At 47.9% G+C, this 15,795-nt stretch overlaps 1 protein-coding gene across 2 annotated transcripts in view; it reads right to left on the bottom strand.

Moving 5' to 3' along the window:
- Positions 1-1,168: 1,168 nt before the first annotated feature.
- WDR45B (WD repeat domain 45B) overlaps positions 1,169-15,795 on the bottom strand; it is a 39,114-nt gene continuing 24,487 nt past the window's right edge. For both annotated transcript variants that reach the window (XM_082602737.1, XM_082602736.1), the window contains 7 exons: positions 12,753-12,840; positions 11,154-11,248; positions 7,403-7,593; positions 6,729-6,814; positions 5,746-5,847; positions 5,141-5,262; positions 1,169-4,780 (listed from right to left, as the gene is read on the bottom strand). In XM_082602737.1, the coding sequence (XP_082458863.1) occupies positions 4,674-4,780; positions 5,141-5,262; positions 5,746-5,847; positions 6,729-6,814; positions 7,403-7,593; positions 11,154-11,248; positions 12,753-12,840 (791 nt within the window). In that variant the 3' untranslated portion in view covers positions 1,169-4,673. The remainder of the gene's footprint in view (positions 4,781-5,140; positions 5,263-5,745; positions 5,848-6,728; positions 6,815-7,402; positions 7,594-11,153; positions 11,249-12,752; positions 12,841-15,795) is intronic.

The raw sequence follows: 15,795 nt of genomic DNA, 5'->3' as shown, positions 1-15,795 counted from the left end.
GGGCTTCAGTAGTTGCAGCACGTGGGCTCAGTAATTGCAGTGCACGGGCTCAGTAGTTGCAGCGCGCAGGCTCTTGGGCACACAGGTTTCAGTAACTGTGGCACATGGGCTCCGTAGTTGTGGCTTGTGGGCTCAGTAGTTGTGGCGCATGGGCTTAGTTGCTCTGCAGCATGTGGGATCTTCCTGGACCAGGGATCCAACCCGTGTCCTCTGCATCGGCAGGTGGATTCTTAACCACTGCGCCACTAGGGAAGTCCCAATGCTATTTTTAAAAACAGGAAAAAATACTGTAAAAACTATATGAACAGCCTCAATGATCAGAGTGGGACAATATAAGGTGTTATACATGTGTACTTGAATCCCAATAGGAAAGAGACAAGAGCAGAAGACTTATTTGAGGAAATGGCTGAAATTCACAAATTTGATGAAAACCATAAATCTAGTTTCAAGAAGCTCAGTAAGCCCCATGCATGATAAACACAAAGAAAACCAAATGTAGACATACCAGTTTCCAAATTGTAATTTCATACAATAATTTTTATCATATTGAAACAGGACACAGGAAGAACAAAAGGAAGACCCGCAGCTTCTTTCCACACAAGTTGAACAGCTTTGTCATTAGAAACAAACAAATACGAATGACAGGGCACTTACGGCGTCCTCAGTGATGTTAGCACGCTACTGTTGAGGAGAAAACATTTATTAAATCCTGATACATTCTGTCCCTCAGCACTACAGAAACAATCATTTTTGAGTTTTTGGAATTCCAATAAAATTTTACTTTTAGCTATTATTCCATTTAAAGTTCATCTGGGAAAAAAATGCTTAAGGATGCTTAAGATCAGCAGAGCCATGTAACCAGAACATAGTTCTCTGTGAAGTACTACAGTAAGTCCGTGGGTAACAAATGAATCAGTTGATAGATGGAATTGTAGTAGGGCAACTGCATAATTTTCATCCAGACCAGAAAAGAGCGCTAAGGTGGATGAGATACCACAACCCAGGGCGGGAAGAGGACCTGGGGTTGAGTCACTCTTGGCTTGGTTTGGCTTGGCTTGGCTTGAGCAATGCCTCACCCACCAGTGCAGGAAGATGAGGCCCTTTCCCCCACTACGTGTTTGGAAATCACGCTCAGACTGAATTATGAAAATAAGACATGTACATCGAACCCAGTGAAAAATGTTTTGTTTTAATCACAAGCCAATACTAGAAACCATAAAGGAAAAAGGCTGATAGATCAGACTATGTAAAAATCCAAAGATACATATACAGCAAAGTAAAACCCCTCAAACTGAAATAAACACAAAGTGAAAAAAACAAGGGGTGATTAAAAACTCTCATAAACAAAACAGACAAAATACACCAACAGAAATATAGTCGAAGGCATGAGTAAGCAATTTACAAAATAATTACGGATGCCCAGCAAAGGTATTCCAAATGTTCAACCTGGCTAGAAATCGGAGATCTTTTTTCTCCATCAAAGATTAAAAAGCTCGTGCTCAGAGCCTGGTCCTGGTGAGCATGTGAGGTGTTGGCTGTTGAAGCTGACAGAATCATGGCAGGCAAGGGGGCAAACATACTAAATCTTATACGTGCAGATCCTCTGGCTTGGCAATTCCAGTTCTATTCAAAGAAATAGGTGGACAAGTGTGTAAACATGTATGCACAAGGATTTCCATTTCCAAAACGTCTATAAAAGCAAGAAATACAAATAGGCATCTTCGGGCAATTACAGTATGTTTTGACATGTTCACGAGTTGTGAAAAGTTAAAGAATGGTCCCTATAATGCTGCTGAGAATTACAGACTTCACCCCAGAAGGCGTGGGCTTTCCGAGAGTAGTCTTCTCTGGAGACGGCAACTCAGGGCGATTTTGATTCCAACTTTACTTTCTTCTATATGTTCTTTTCTTACAATGAACATTTTGTATTTTGGTAAGTATTTTCTGATCCATTTTGAAGAGGAAAATTTCAGCACAAGTTCCAAAAGTATTGTAATTGCTCAAATGCCTCTTACAGAAAGAAAGGAAAGAGGCCAGGGACAAAGTTGTGTGAAATCATCCAGAAGTTTGGTTTGGTTGCAGAAAAAGAAATGCAAACATGAGCAGCTTTGGTCTCACAAGCAGAGTAAGGAGGGGAGCAGGCCTCACCCTCCAGGCCGCAGTGAGCAGGGGCACTGCCACTGAGGACTAAAGGAACAGACGGGCCAGGGGCAGGGTGGGGGGGTGGAGGCTGCAGGGTGCAGAGGGCTCCGTCCCCACCGGAGACGCCGGAGCCCCCTCCGCCCACGGCCTGGAGAGCTGGCAGAAGAGCCCAGTGAGCAGGGCCCCGTGAGGCGGTTCCTGGATGTTCATTCACATGGACACTTGGGGGAGAAACAAACCAGGCCTGTAAAGCCCGGCCACCAAGTGGGGCTTGTGGAAACCCTGGACACAGGACTTTTATGTCTGTGTCCCTCTGTACCCACATTCAGGGGCCGGCAGGACTCAGCTGAGGGAGGAACTGGAGGCGGCCCTGGCTTACAGCAACCCCCTTTCTCTAAATAAGGTGACAAACAGTGGTTATCAATTTGAAAAACCAAGTCTGCTGCTGTCCTAAATAAACCGAGGAAGGTTCATCCGACAGCCTGCTCGCCAGGGATGGCTCTTCCTGCCACGTCCCTGAGAGGGTAAAGCGAGGCCACGCGCACAGGCCTGGGGAGGGTGGGCAGTGCCTGGCCGCCTCAGACTTCCAGACCTCACCCTGCTCTCTGGAAGCCTCGTCCAGGGCATTTCCCAGGTGAGACGTGGTGTCTTCACCATCGCGAAGGGAAACCCCAAGACGACAAACCAGAGCCCCTTGGTGGTGGTCATCCACACCACCTAGGACGTCCCTGTTCTGTCATTTTATAAAGGAGGCAAGGTTGTGCCTGGCGTGGCAGAGGCAGGACCTGCTCCCACACTGTGGACTCTTAATGTAGGTGCCGAGCATGCAGGTTGCCCTGGGTACAGCCTCCCCCTGGGCCAGTGAACTGGCTCCTCACCAGCCTGCAGCACCTCCACACACCACGAGGAGGAACTTTTTTCCTAGTTTAATGTATGTGTGGATACACGAAAGGGATTATATTCGGGGAAAATATAAACTACTGACGACATAAACATGAAGGACCCCTCCTACTCCTGGGCCAAAGTTAGGGCTAGTGTTAGATGGACACTGACGGGTGGCCCGACACCACGCTGGTGCCTCCCCCAAACGGAGTGTCCCCCAAAGGGATTTCAGGCAGAGCTTCCCCACCAGAGACGACGGAAACCGCTGGCGAACATCACTCTCTTACCCTCTGCTCCCCGAGCCAGGCCACCACCCACACGGGCAGCAGGGCGTCCACCTGGCCCCCACGCAGTCCTGCACAGTTTAGGCAGTAAGTGCACTGGGCTGCTCCTACAGCCTGCAGTCCAACGAGGTTCTAAAACTGGGGCTTTGGTTTTGTAACATACAATTCTTTTCCCTTGATGGGTACAGAGTACAACAAAATTAGTCATTTTTATTTAAAAGAAACATTACAAATAAGTGTGCAAAATTAAATTTCATGATTAAATACACATAAAAGTAACATGCATACTTCACATTGAAATCCACAGACAAAGTTAGTTGATTACATGACAGTAAAAGAACTGGCAAAACTGAGAATTTGCTGCTGCAGATTTTAATGTTTGCAACCTGAAATCAAAACATAAAATTAAGTTTTAAGGGAATTTAAGAAAATTAAATATATACCTCAAGTACTACTAATAATATAGAGCCCATAACCTATTTTAGTTACCAAACGTTAAAAAAAGTATGTGCCTCTCATTCCCAGAATGTTAGTGTGCAGCTAGTCTTAGAAATGGGGAGAGAAGATGGTGAGAAAGGGAAGTGGAATCGGCCGCCGAGGCATCCTCTCCAGGCCCACAGAAACCAGGCACTGCTTTGCTGAGACGCCCGTTTCCCTTGGTATCCTCCCAATTAAGTGACGCTTTCTTCTATGACTAGGTTGTGAAGTCTATGCGTTATTCTGTTGCCTGCGTGTCACAGGGAAACTCCCTGTGACACCGAGTCCCACCGGGAACCACAGGCACTGCTCACAGCGTGGGCGTCATGCTGCCTCAACTCCAACGGCTCCAAAACGGCGGGGACGCACGACATGCGGCTCTCGAGGGAGACGCCAGACCTACGCCCTTTCTTCAGTTTAGACGGGAGAAGGGCTTCCTTCCTCCTTCCTAAGGCTGCCGGTATGACTGTTCCATTTAAATCTGGTGAGAACCAACACTTACACGTGTGTTCACCTCCCCGTTACAGACTCAGTAAAAATGAGGAAATCTGTTGCCACAAACGAATTTCACTTTGCCCCTCCTTTTTTCAGCGTGCCCCCAGTGTGTCCGGAGCCCCAGCTGCAGGTGGCGGATGCGGCAGAACCAATGAAGTGAGCGTCACGGCTGAACAAAAGGTGAAGCCAGCAGTTGGGCGTGAGTGTCCACGTGCCCTGAAGATTCTTCCTTTAACACTGGGCTCGGGAGGTCTGGCTTCGGAAAACAGACGACAACGTATGGCTTCGCAACAAGGTCCCAGGCCATCCCCCCAGCCCATCACCACCAGTCCCAGGAGCTCGAGGGGCCGCTGGGCCCCCAGGGCCCGTGGTGCTCGCACTCCTGGTGGAGCGTCACAGCTTGTCGTCGGTCATCTCCAGGAACTGCGCGTACACGTCCCGGACGCACTCCCCTTTGGGGTTGAACAGGAACTTGTAGTAGCTGCCGTCCGCACAGATCGCTGGGCAGAGGAGACCGTGTCACTCAGGGTGAAAAGCAAGCAGCCTGCACTGAGCTCACTGCACAGGCTGAGTGGAGGCTGAGCAGCCCCGAGGGATCTGTGGGTGGTGGGGGCACTCGACCGAGAACCCCACTGTTCTGGGGGGTCTGCATCTACTTCAGCTAGTGTGGCGATGGGGGAACCCTCTTTGGTCGCCGGTTCCAAGACCCACTGACTGCCCGGGAAACCCCGGAGGGCAGGTGGCTGCGCGGACCCTGAGAGGGATGCACAGGACCCCCAGGAGACAGGAAGGGCCACCAGTGGAGCTGGTGGGGCGCTGACCAAACCTGGGGGCCACTCTCCTCTGGAAGGACCACTTACCAATGACAGCATTTGGCTCTGTTCCAAAGGCACAAATGCATGGAGAGCCTGAGGGAACCTGAAACTTAGAAAAACTCCACTTGGAACTGAAGTATTTTGGAAGGAAACTGGCTGATGCCAAACTGTGAGGACAGAAAGCAAAGAAAGGAAGTTACGGTCACATAACAAAGTTAGAGACACAGCTCTCTTTAATGTCAGCTTAGCCTTAATGACTTAAATTCTATTTTTGCTTTTAATCTTTATTTTTCACATGAAAAAACGAAGTCGTCACAAATGGGTTTATTATAAATCCAGAAACCATCAGCATCAGAAGGGGCACAGGGTCCTACTGCCACCAAATTAATTTTCTCAACAGCTAACACAAGCATGACGGTTGGAGTTCAGGACCAAGTCCTACCTCATTGGAAGGTGCCTGGATCCTAATCAGACATTTTCTAAGGAGCTAGTGGAAGGGGAAGTTGTGATGCCACTGTCTTAGCATCAAGTAATCTGCCCTGGTTTTCAGAGAATCAAATGAACGACCAAAGCAAAGCATCCCGACTGTGACCCAGACTGAGCGGGGCAACACCCAGGCAACGTTCTGTCCTCCTAACTGGAAAACCTACCTCGATTGTTTATTCCTTTTTGGATCTTCAGCTGCAAAAATGTGCACCGTGCCGTGGTCACTGGACACACAGATGAGAGAAGCGTCCTGATTGAAGTTAATGCTGCAGAGAAACCAGATGAAGCTCGGGTCTCAGGTGGACGCAGGAGTGAGCCCTGACCTCAGCCCGCCGTGGTCAGGACAGTCATTTTAAGAACCACCCCTCCTGACCAGCTGACAGGGCTCAGCACAGAACCAGATGGTCAAAGCCAGGGCACAGCCCCTCCTCCTCAGGTGCCAGGGAGAGGGAAGGGGCTCCCTGCAGACCACCCTGCCACCCCAGGGGCCCTGAGGCCACCCAAACATGCCACTTGAAGGAGAAAAACTCCCCTCCAACGACCCAGGCCCTATAGAGGTGGGCATCACGCAGGCTGGCTGGAGGGGCCCGAGAGCAGACAGATGGGAGAGCGGGCTGTACCAGAGGCCCCAAGGACACTACATCCAGATACTAGCTATGTTTTTATCACTCAGGCCCCAGTGCAGCTCCACACCTGCAAAGGCCACAGACACAAAGAGCGAAGTCCCGCCCAAGCAGGGGTGCAGCCCTGTCAGAGCTCCAGACACTGTGGGACATGTAACAACCACCACAGAGAGAGCAGGTCAGCCTCGCAGGAGGCTGAAGTGACTACAGACAGGCTACCTAGGCCTCCAGTGTTTGCCTGAAGATGCTACTGAAAAATAAGTTGGAGGGACAGTGAAGAGATGAAATAAAACAAGCAAATTCTGACAAATGCAGGACAATGGGTTCATGGTAATCATAATATTCTCTCTACTTTTGTGTATATTCCCATAATAAACAAACAGTTAAATTAGTAATAATAAAACAAGCTAATAAAACAGCCCCTACCAGCAGAGCAGCTCCCGCCCGCCTCGTGGGGGTAGTCCTGACTCTCCTCCAGATCACATAGGGCCCCTTCTCTAGGGTAAAACAACGTGCTTTCTTACCAATAAATATTAGCTGCTTGAGATCCTCTTCGTAGTTCCTGGATTAAATGCCCTGATGAAGTATCAAATATTCGTATAAGGGTCCCCTTTGAAAAACAGTGAAGGGTTTCATTATCAAAGATTCACAACTTTTTAGTTTTCTTGAAATGAGTTATATTCACAAACCCATTAACCCATCCGACCCTTTCCCAAACTCACCCAACATCATCTAAAACTCAACTTTCCCTCTGTTGTCACCGAGAACAGACTGGAGTCTCTATAGTCCGACAGCAGCGGGCAGGGGCCGAGAGAGGGTCAGGGAGACCTGGGGCCCAGGCCCATAGGCGTGGCCCTCTCGGAGCCCCGTGCACACGCTCCCCTGGCAGAGGCCCTGGGCTGTCTCACGCCCTGAGAGCCATCAGTTCACTCAATGTCCAGAGAAATGGCATCTTAATTATAATGCCCACAGCCAGTTAGAAAAACACTAATTCTACTGCCAAACAGATAGGGCACAACCAAATAAAATGACTTTTGGACCCTCTATGTCAACTATGACCCGCTTCCTGAGAGAAGGTGGCTAAGAGCCTCTCAGGGCTCGGGATCTTCAGGGGAGGGCTGGTTTCCCGGGAGCCCGCACTCTACGGCGGGAGACGCCACTCTGGGGGCACCTCCGTGGGGCAGGGACACCCACTTACTTTCTCAGATGCGGTCGCAATTCTTGTTCCCTGCAGGTTGAGAGCAATGCAGCTCAAGACGCCCTCATGGGCAGGAATGTCCACTGGCGGCTTCTCAGTGCTGGCCAGGTCCACGAGCTGCACGTGGCCCGTGTGCGTGCCCGGGAAGGCCAGGAGTGAGTTGTTACTATTGGGGCACAGGACACAGAGGCCTAAACAGAGACAAGGAAACGCGTCAAGGACGCAGGACCGTCTCAAAGCTTCTGCTCTTCCACGACCATACCTGCTCCCTGCCCTCTAGGTCCCATGAAAAAATAAGAATCATTCACAGCATCTTTTCCCTGTGAAGGGCAGCAGAGGGCCAAGCAGAGCTTCCTCCCACGAGATGGCTTCATAACTGGAAACATGTGCTGAACTTGCTACTGAATAAACTTTATCAAATGTCTGTCTTTTGGGGTGTCAGCCACGAGAATGCAAAACTGTAAAATCTAAAAGTGAATCCTTAAAAAATAAATAAATAAAATAAAATAAAAATGAATCCAGTAACAGTAACATAAAAAAACCAAAACTGGGCTTCCCTGGTGGCGCAGTTGTTGAGAGTCCGCCTGCCAATGCAGGGGACACGGGTTCGTGCCCCGGTCCGGGAAGATCCCACATGCCGCGGAGCGGTTGGGCCCATAAGCCATGGCCGCTAAGCCTGCGCATCCAGAGCCTGTGCTCCACAACAGGAGAGGCCACTACAGTGAGAGGCCTGCGTACCGCAAAAAAAAGAAAAAAAAACAAAACCCAAAACTGAAGAATAAATTTAATGATAGATGTAAAAGACACTATAACACACTGCAAAGAAAAACCAAAGACCTGGTGGGCGGAGAGCTGTCCTGTGACCACAGCTTGGAACCTACCTTCACCCACCTACAGAGTAAGTGCAATCACAGTTAAAATCTCTGCAGGCTCTTCTGAAGAAACAGACAACCTGTCACTAAGTTATAAGGAAAGTAAAAGGTCCTAGAATAGACCCCCAATTTCTTATAAAATAGGAACAACACTAGAGGACTTATACTACCTAATTTCAAGAATTATCTTGAAGTTCCAGGGACTTCCCTGGTGGTGCAGTAGTTAAGAATCCGTCTGCCAATGCAGGGGACACGGGTTCGATCCCTGGTCCAGGAAGATCCCACATGCCACGGAGCAACTAAGCCTGTGCACCACAACTACTGAGACTGAGCTCTAGAGCCTGTGAGCCACAACTACTGAGCCCACGTGCCACAACTACTGAAGCCCGTGCGCCTAGTGCCCGTGCTCCATGACAGAAGAAGCCACCGCAGTGAGAAGCCCGCACACTGCGACGAAGAGTAGCCCCCACTCGCCACAACTAAAGAAAGCCTGCGCGCAGCAATGAAGACCCAACACAGCCAAAGATAAATAAATACATACATACATAAAAAAAAGAATTATCTTGAAGTTCCAGAAATCAAGGTCATCTGATATTGGCACAAGGAAAGAAACACAGACCACTGGAGCAGAATAAAGAGTCCAGAAGAATCTTACACTTATTTGATTAAAAAAAAAAAAGTATCAAGGTAATTCAATGCAGAAAAGATAGTCTTTTAAACAAATGGTAAAGGGACTTCTCTAAGCAAAAAAGAAAAGGCCACAAGCAAAAACATGAAAACTGTTAAAAGAAAAAAGCTCATTGGTTAAAGTAAATATAGAGTAAAAGTAATAATATCAATCACACACAAAGCTAGTGGGAAGGTTAAAAGAAAAGGTAGTAAAATTATCTACATCCGCAATAAGTAAAGGATACACAAAGCAAAAAGATATAATGTCAAAAACAAATTGTGGGGAGAGGGGAGTAAAATGTAGGGTTGTTAAAATGCATTTGAAATTAAGAGACCAGGCCATTTAAAATAATCACATGTATATATACAGACTGCTATATATAAACCTCATAGTAACCACAAACCAAAAATCTATAATAGATACACACACAAAAGAGAAAGGAATCCAAACATAACACTAAAGACAGTCATAAAATCACAAGGGAAGGGATTTTCTTGGTAGCACGGTGGTTTAAGAATCCGCCTGCCAATGCAGGGGACACAGGTTTGATCCCTGGTCTGGGAAGATCCCACATGCCGCAGAGCAAAACTAAGCCCATGCACCACAACTACTGAGCCCGCATGCCACAACTACTGAAGCCTGCGTGCCTAGAGCCTGTGCTCCGCAATGAGAAGCCCACGCACCACAATAAAGGGTAGCCCTGCTCGCCACAACTAGAGAAAGCCCATGCACAGCAGCAAAGACCCAGTGCAGCCAAAAAAAAAAAAAAAAAAAAAAAAACCACAAGGGAAGAGAACAGAAGAAAAAGGAACGAAAAAGACCTACCAGAACAACCCAAAACAATTTGTGGCAATAAGTACGTACCTATCAATAATTACTTTAAATGTAAATAGACTAAATGCTCCAATCAAAACACAGAGAGTAGATATATACACAATGAAATACTACTCAGCCATAAAAAAGGAATGACATCTTGCTATCTGCAGCAACATGGATGACCTAGAGGGTATTTTGCTAAGTGAAATAAGTCAGACAGAGAAAGACAGATACTGTACGTTACCACTTATATATGGAATCTAAAAAATAATTACAATATGACCCAGCAATTGTACTCCAAGAGAAATGAAAGAATACATCCACAAAAAGACCTGCATGTAAACATGTACAGCAGCTTCTATTTATAACAGCCAAAAATCTGGTATGGATCAACAGCTGTGGTATATCCATATGATGGTATACTACTCAGTAATAAAAAGGAGCAAAATAATAGCACACACACAAAAACATGGAGGAATCTAAAAAATATTAAGCTAAGAGGGCTTCCCTGGTGGTGCAGTGGTTGGGAGTCTGCCTGCTGATGCAGGGGACACTGGTTCGTGCCCCGGTCCGGGAGGATCCCACGTGCCGTGGAGTGGCTGGGCCTGTGAGCCATGGCCGCTGGGCCTGCACGTCCAGAGCCTGTGCTCCGCAACGGGAGGGGCCACAGCAGTGAGAGGCCCATGTACCGCAAAAAAAATAAAAAAAATAAAAAAATAAAAAAAATTAAGCTAAGAGAAAGATACCAAACACATCTGAAAAGGCAAAACCTGAAGGTCACGTGGGGAAGGGCACAGCCTGGGGAAACTCCTGGGTGACGGGACTGTTCTGCCCTGACTGTGGTGGCAGCTACACAACTGTTTACAATGACTAAAGTTTATCAAATGATACACTTAAAATGAGTTTTATGTAAATTATACCTCAATAAAGCTAGAAGAAAAAAACCAAAAATTTTAAAAGCAAAGTTAAGATGATAAAATGAATAACAAAGTCAGCCACACGTAATCCACCAGCCAGAAGAAAAAGGGAAGGAAATGTCTCAGAACTTAATAAAAACATGGATTCCAGGGCTCACCATGGAGCTCCTGAATGGCTGACAGTGGAAAATCCCAAGAGGCACTCCGATGATTCTGGTGAGAGGCAGGGTCTTAGAACCACAGAAAGGAAGCTGGGCTGTGACCGTGGGAAGGTTCAGGGGAGAAGGTAGGGACTGAGATGGGGAGCTTGCATCTCCCAGACCCTTCCCCAGAGCCCCAGATGCTCCAGGACCCACCACTAGGGCGACAACACTCCAAGACCACCTGGAGGAGAGGCGCCCAGCATGGGTCTGCGTCCCGCCTGGATCGGACCCAGGAAGCCAGTTTCTACCATCCATCCTCCTCTGGATTCTTACCTTTCGGGTTATAGCAGGTTTCAAAGACGTGCAACTGATGAGGATTGTGTGTGAATGTAAACACCTTGATCATAGAGTCCAAAACAACCACAATTCTGGAAAGAAAAAAACACCATCAGAATTTCTCTCCCCCAAAGTGAAACTCAAACATTTTATGACTTTTGTTCTTATCATCTGGAAACAGAAACACCGCAAAGAGCAAATACAAGAGGGTCATTCCGGGGATTTCCCTGGTGGTCCAGTGGCCAAGGCTCCACGCTCCCAATGCAGGGGGCCTGGGTTCAATCCCTGGTCAGGGAACTAGATCCCACATGATGCAACTAGGAGTTCGCACGGTGCAACTAAAGATCCCGCATGCCGCAACTAAGACCCAGCACGGCCAAATTAATTAATTAATTAATTAATTAATTTAAAAAGAGGGTCATTCCTGAACCCAGGCACTGGGCAGCAAGGTCTGCGGAGCAGGTTGGCAGGGAGCCTCTGGGCGCGAGGCTGGCACTAGGAATGAGCGCCTCTCACCGGCTGGAGGAAAGTATAGCCCGAGGGCTGGGAGGGCATTTTCATCAAATACTCTGTCTAGAGTAAGAACCAAGCAGGACACAAAGGCAGAAATTCTATCTTAACACACTTTTAGACACGTCCTGACAATCCAGAAATGTAAGAAAGTGAAATATCCTTGATTTGGCTCCAGGATTTGCATTATTACGAGCCCCTAAATGCTGACATTCCTGGAAGAAACAAGTCTACCTACGAGTGCAGGGATGACAGACCCCTATTCACACTTGTCTGGTTCAGAATCTGTCCTCCCACAGCCAAGTATAGCATATGTAAATCATACCACAGCCGAGCACAACATGCGAATCACACCACAGCCGAGCACAACATGCGAATCACACCACAGCCGAGCACAACATGCGAATCACACCACAGCCGAGCACAACATGCAAATCATACCACAGCCGAGCACAACATGCAAATCATACCACAGCCGAGCACAACATGTAAATCATACCACAGCCGAGCACAACATGCAAATCACACCAAAACCCAGAGCGATGAAGCTGTGCTCTACCTCCGTCAACATACTAGGAAAAACTCCTGTGCTCTCCTAAACCCCAGAAAGGCAACAGCTGAGACAGACCTGCTACTTTCAACAGGTGAGACTCAATGACAGCTTCTCTGTGAGGAGTTCCTGAATTTTCCTTTACTTTCAGATTGAAACATGTATGAGGCAGCATTTGGACAAGTGTGGGCTAAGAGGGAGGCAATTCAAGGTTCAAAACTCGAGTCCTCAGTCTGTACCTGTCGGGTGGAGCGGCTCCCCTGAAGGACTGAGAGCTGGAGGGGCAGGGCTGGCCGGGGGCCGGGTCCGCGGAGGAGCACTTCAGCCACGCCCACCAACCACTCACCTGTAAGTGATCCTGGGAGGCAAATAAAATTCACTGCCTTCCTTATGTCCTTGGGTTATAAACTACAGTCTCACGTTTTTATACATCGTTTTCCTGAACACTTCACTTCTCTTCCTTCAATATAAAATGATTTCAGCCATCTTCAGAGAAAGTGACTGTTCTACCTCTAAAAATGAGACAGCAAACCTACCTATCTCGCCGTAATTTGGCAGCCTTGACTTCGGTAGAAAACTCTATTTCAATCACAGTCTTCTTCTTCAGGTCATCCCAGATCATCACTGAAACAGGAAAGAATATATGAAGATGGTAATGAACAGGCCAGGGGCGGGCTTGCTAAGGCCACTCCTGAAGGAGTCCTCACATCACAAACACCTGACTGGGAGCGGGTGGGGTGGGGGTGGGGTACAGGGACACGAGGCTCTCCCACTGGCAGGACGGTCTGGCTCCCAGGTCTCAGACCGCCCCCCCCCCCCGCCCTCCTATTCAGCAACCACACACCTGCTCACACCTCAGGCAGCCAGTCTCTGCCTCTCTATACACACAGGCATGCACACAAGCACTCAAGCGCACTTGAACCTCCTCCCTGCCAACCCTTGCCTAGTTTTTAGGCAAACTTCTCTCCACCTCTCTTTCCTTGGTTCTACTAGACTGAGCCAAAAAGCAAGCCCAACCACAGGTACCAAGTGCTAGAGATAAACCTGGATTAAGAAAAGAAAGGGTCCGGCTGCACTAGGAGGTCGCGCAGGCTGGAGGCCTCGGTCGGAGGGAAGGGAGAGGCCGCATCCAGGGGACAACATGCCAACAGCCAAGCAACTAGCCGACACTGGCTACGAGACCTCCTCCACCTCCACGGTGCCCCTCACTGCTTACGGCAGCTACCTCTGCAGTGCCCCAGCCTACCACTATTGCCAGCGGCGCAGCTCCCAGTGCCAGGCTGCAGAAGAACAGAAGACCTCGCGAGTCCCGTAGAGCTGGGGGGCTTTTTTCCTTGAGCAGACACACCTGAGGCATGCTGTGGAACGACCTCACCTGCAATCATTTCTGAATCAAGAGGATCAGGGCCTTAATGGTTTTCGAACTCTGCTGGGAAAAAGTGCCCACGTTTTCTCTGGTACAGTCAGTTTGGAGAGGCTACTGAATTGTAACAGGAATGGGAGGGTGAGGCACACCTACAGACATTAAATAGTTTACCATGTCAAAAAAAAAAAGAAAAGAAAGGGTTCTTTCATGGGGAAATGAGACACATAAAAACCAGGGCCAGTGTTCTTCAGCCCTGACCGTTCTCGCTCTGCTTCAAGCTCTGGAATATCTTCTGCTCACACTACAATCTTCCGTCAGGATGGATTAGCAGTTTATGTCCCAAGGGCTGAGACAATTTACAGACAACCCTGGAGGATGAAGAGCGTGTGTCCAGACCTCTTTTCCACTTGAAAAGCTGGGTACAAAGCATGTGGGGTGAGGGAAATAAGCTCCCTAAACAGTCAGGTTACGGCTGACTGAGAATGGAAGGGAAGAATGTTTCCCCTAAAGGTCCCAACACCATGACCAACAACAGCCCGGTGGAATTCAGGGGTAAGTTTTGCCAGAATGGGTAAGTATCCTAGGTTTCAAATCAAGAGACCACTGAATACCAGCCTACCAGAACTGCCAAAACTATTATCAAGTAACCTAAGACGTATTTACTATCGAAGAGGTTAGCTATCATTTATAACCACTCAAAACTGAAGCGGAGAACAGTGCTCTTCTTGCTCCTTCAAACACCATCTTTGATAAACTTTTCCCATCGGCTCTTCCTTAAAGGGCACCAACGTGTCAGTGAGTAGACAGTTACCTTACTGAAAATAGTATCTTCCCCAAACCAGATGTTCACGACCCTCTGGGCAAAGGACACTCTACTCTTGAACACGAAAGCAATTCAGTGAACTTCCTCTGGCCCTGCAACCTAACACCAGGAAGCCTACAACTCAACACAAACGCAAACTGGCCCAAACCGGCCCAAACCAGACAGAAGCCCACAGATACGGATGTCAAGGGTGTCACAAATACGGGTGAACTCCATTTTCAGAAATGTCTGGAAACAGTGTGATGAAGCCCCAGAGGAAGCAGCACGAATTCTCATTCACAGAACAAAAGTGACCAGACACGATGCCTTGGGTAGTGAGAAAAATCCATGGCCTCTGAGGGCTGCGAGATGCCCTACTGCAGGAAACCCAGAATTTTAAATGTACTGGGCGGGATCCTGTATGTCTGTCTCTTGATACAGTTCCTAATAGCAAAAAATATATTTCAAAATTCTGGACTTCCTCCTAAATGGAAAGGGCCTCTCTGCTCCCTGAACAGCACCCTGTCAGGACCCAGTGGGTCACCGTGACAAACCAGTCTCCTCCAGTCCTGTTTTATTCTGTTTTCACAAACCAAAGACACTAGATTCTTTACACTGTAACACCATGCACCTTAATTGATAATCGTTAAAATATTAAGCAGTAATTTTGACATTGAAAAAATGTATTTTTAATCTTACAAAAGTTTAAACAGACCAAGTTCTTTTTTAAAAATTGCCCTTAGCACACTACAAAAAGCTTAAATTTTACTCAAAATGTTGTTAGAAAACTGCTTTCTTCTAAAAAATATTTTTCTTCTGCAAAATTTCTGAGACTCTCACTTCTCGGAATTTTTTTTTACTGAGAATAAGATGTTACAGGTGAAAGAGACCCCAGAGATTATCCGGTCCACTGCTCCCTTGGGGGCGGGGAGCAGTGACACCTCCCAACAGTGCCACAGGTGGGGCTAGGCTACTGACTCCTCACCAATGATCAATGATCAATGAAATTCTTCATATGACAAAGACTGATCCAGCGGCAGAATCTCTGCCCATCCCCAAGGAGCCCAAGTAATTCTTCTTTTTTTTTTTTTTTCCGGTACGCGGGCCTCTCACTGTTGTGGCCTCTCCCGTTGTGGAGCACAGGCTCCGGATGTGCAGGCCCAGTGGCCATGGCTCACGGGCCCAGCCGCTCCGCGGCACGTGGGATCTTCCCGGACCGGGGCACGAACGCGTGTCCCCTGCATCGGCAGGCGGACTCTCAACCACTGCGCCACCAGGGAAGCCCTTCTTCTTTTTTAAATATTTATTTATTTATTTTTGGCTGTGTTGGGTCTTCATTGCTGCGTGCGGGCTTTCTCTAGTTGTGGCGAGTGGGAGCTACTCTTCGTTGTGGTATGTGGACTTCTCATTG

The sequence above is a fragment of the Mesoplodon mirus genome, assembly GCF_964341445.2.
Source record: "Mesoplodon mirus genome assembly, chromosome: 18".
NCBI classification, from domain to species: domain Eukaryota; kingdom Metazoa; phylum Chordata; class Mammalia; order Artiodactyla; family Ziphiidae; genus Mesoplodon; species Mesoplodon mirus.
This window is presented reverse-complemented; position numbering and strand designations above follow the sequence as displayed.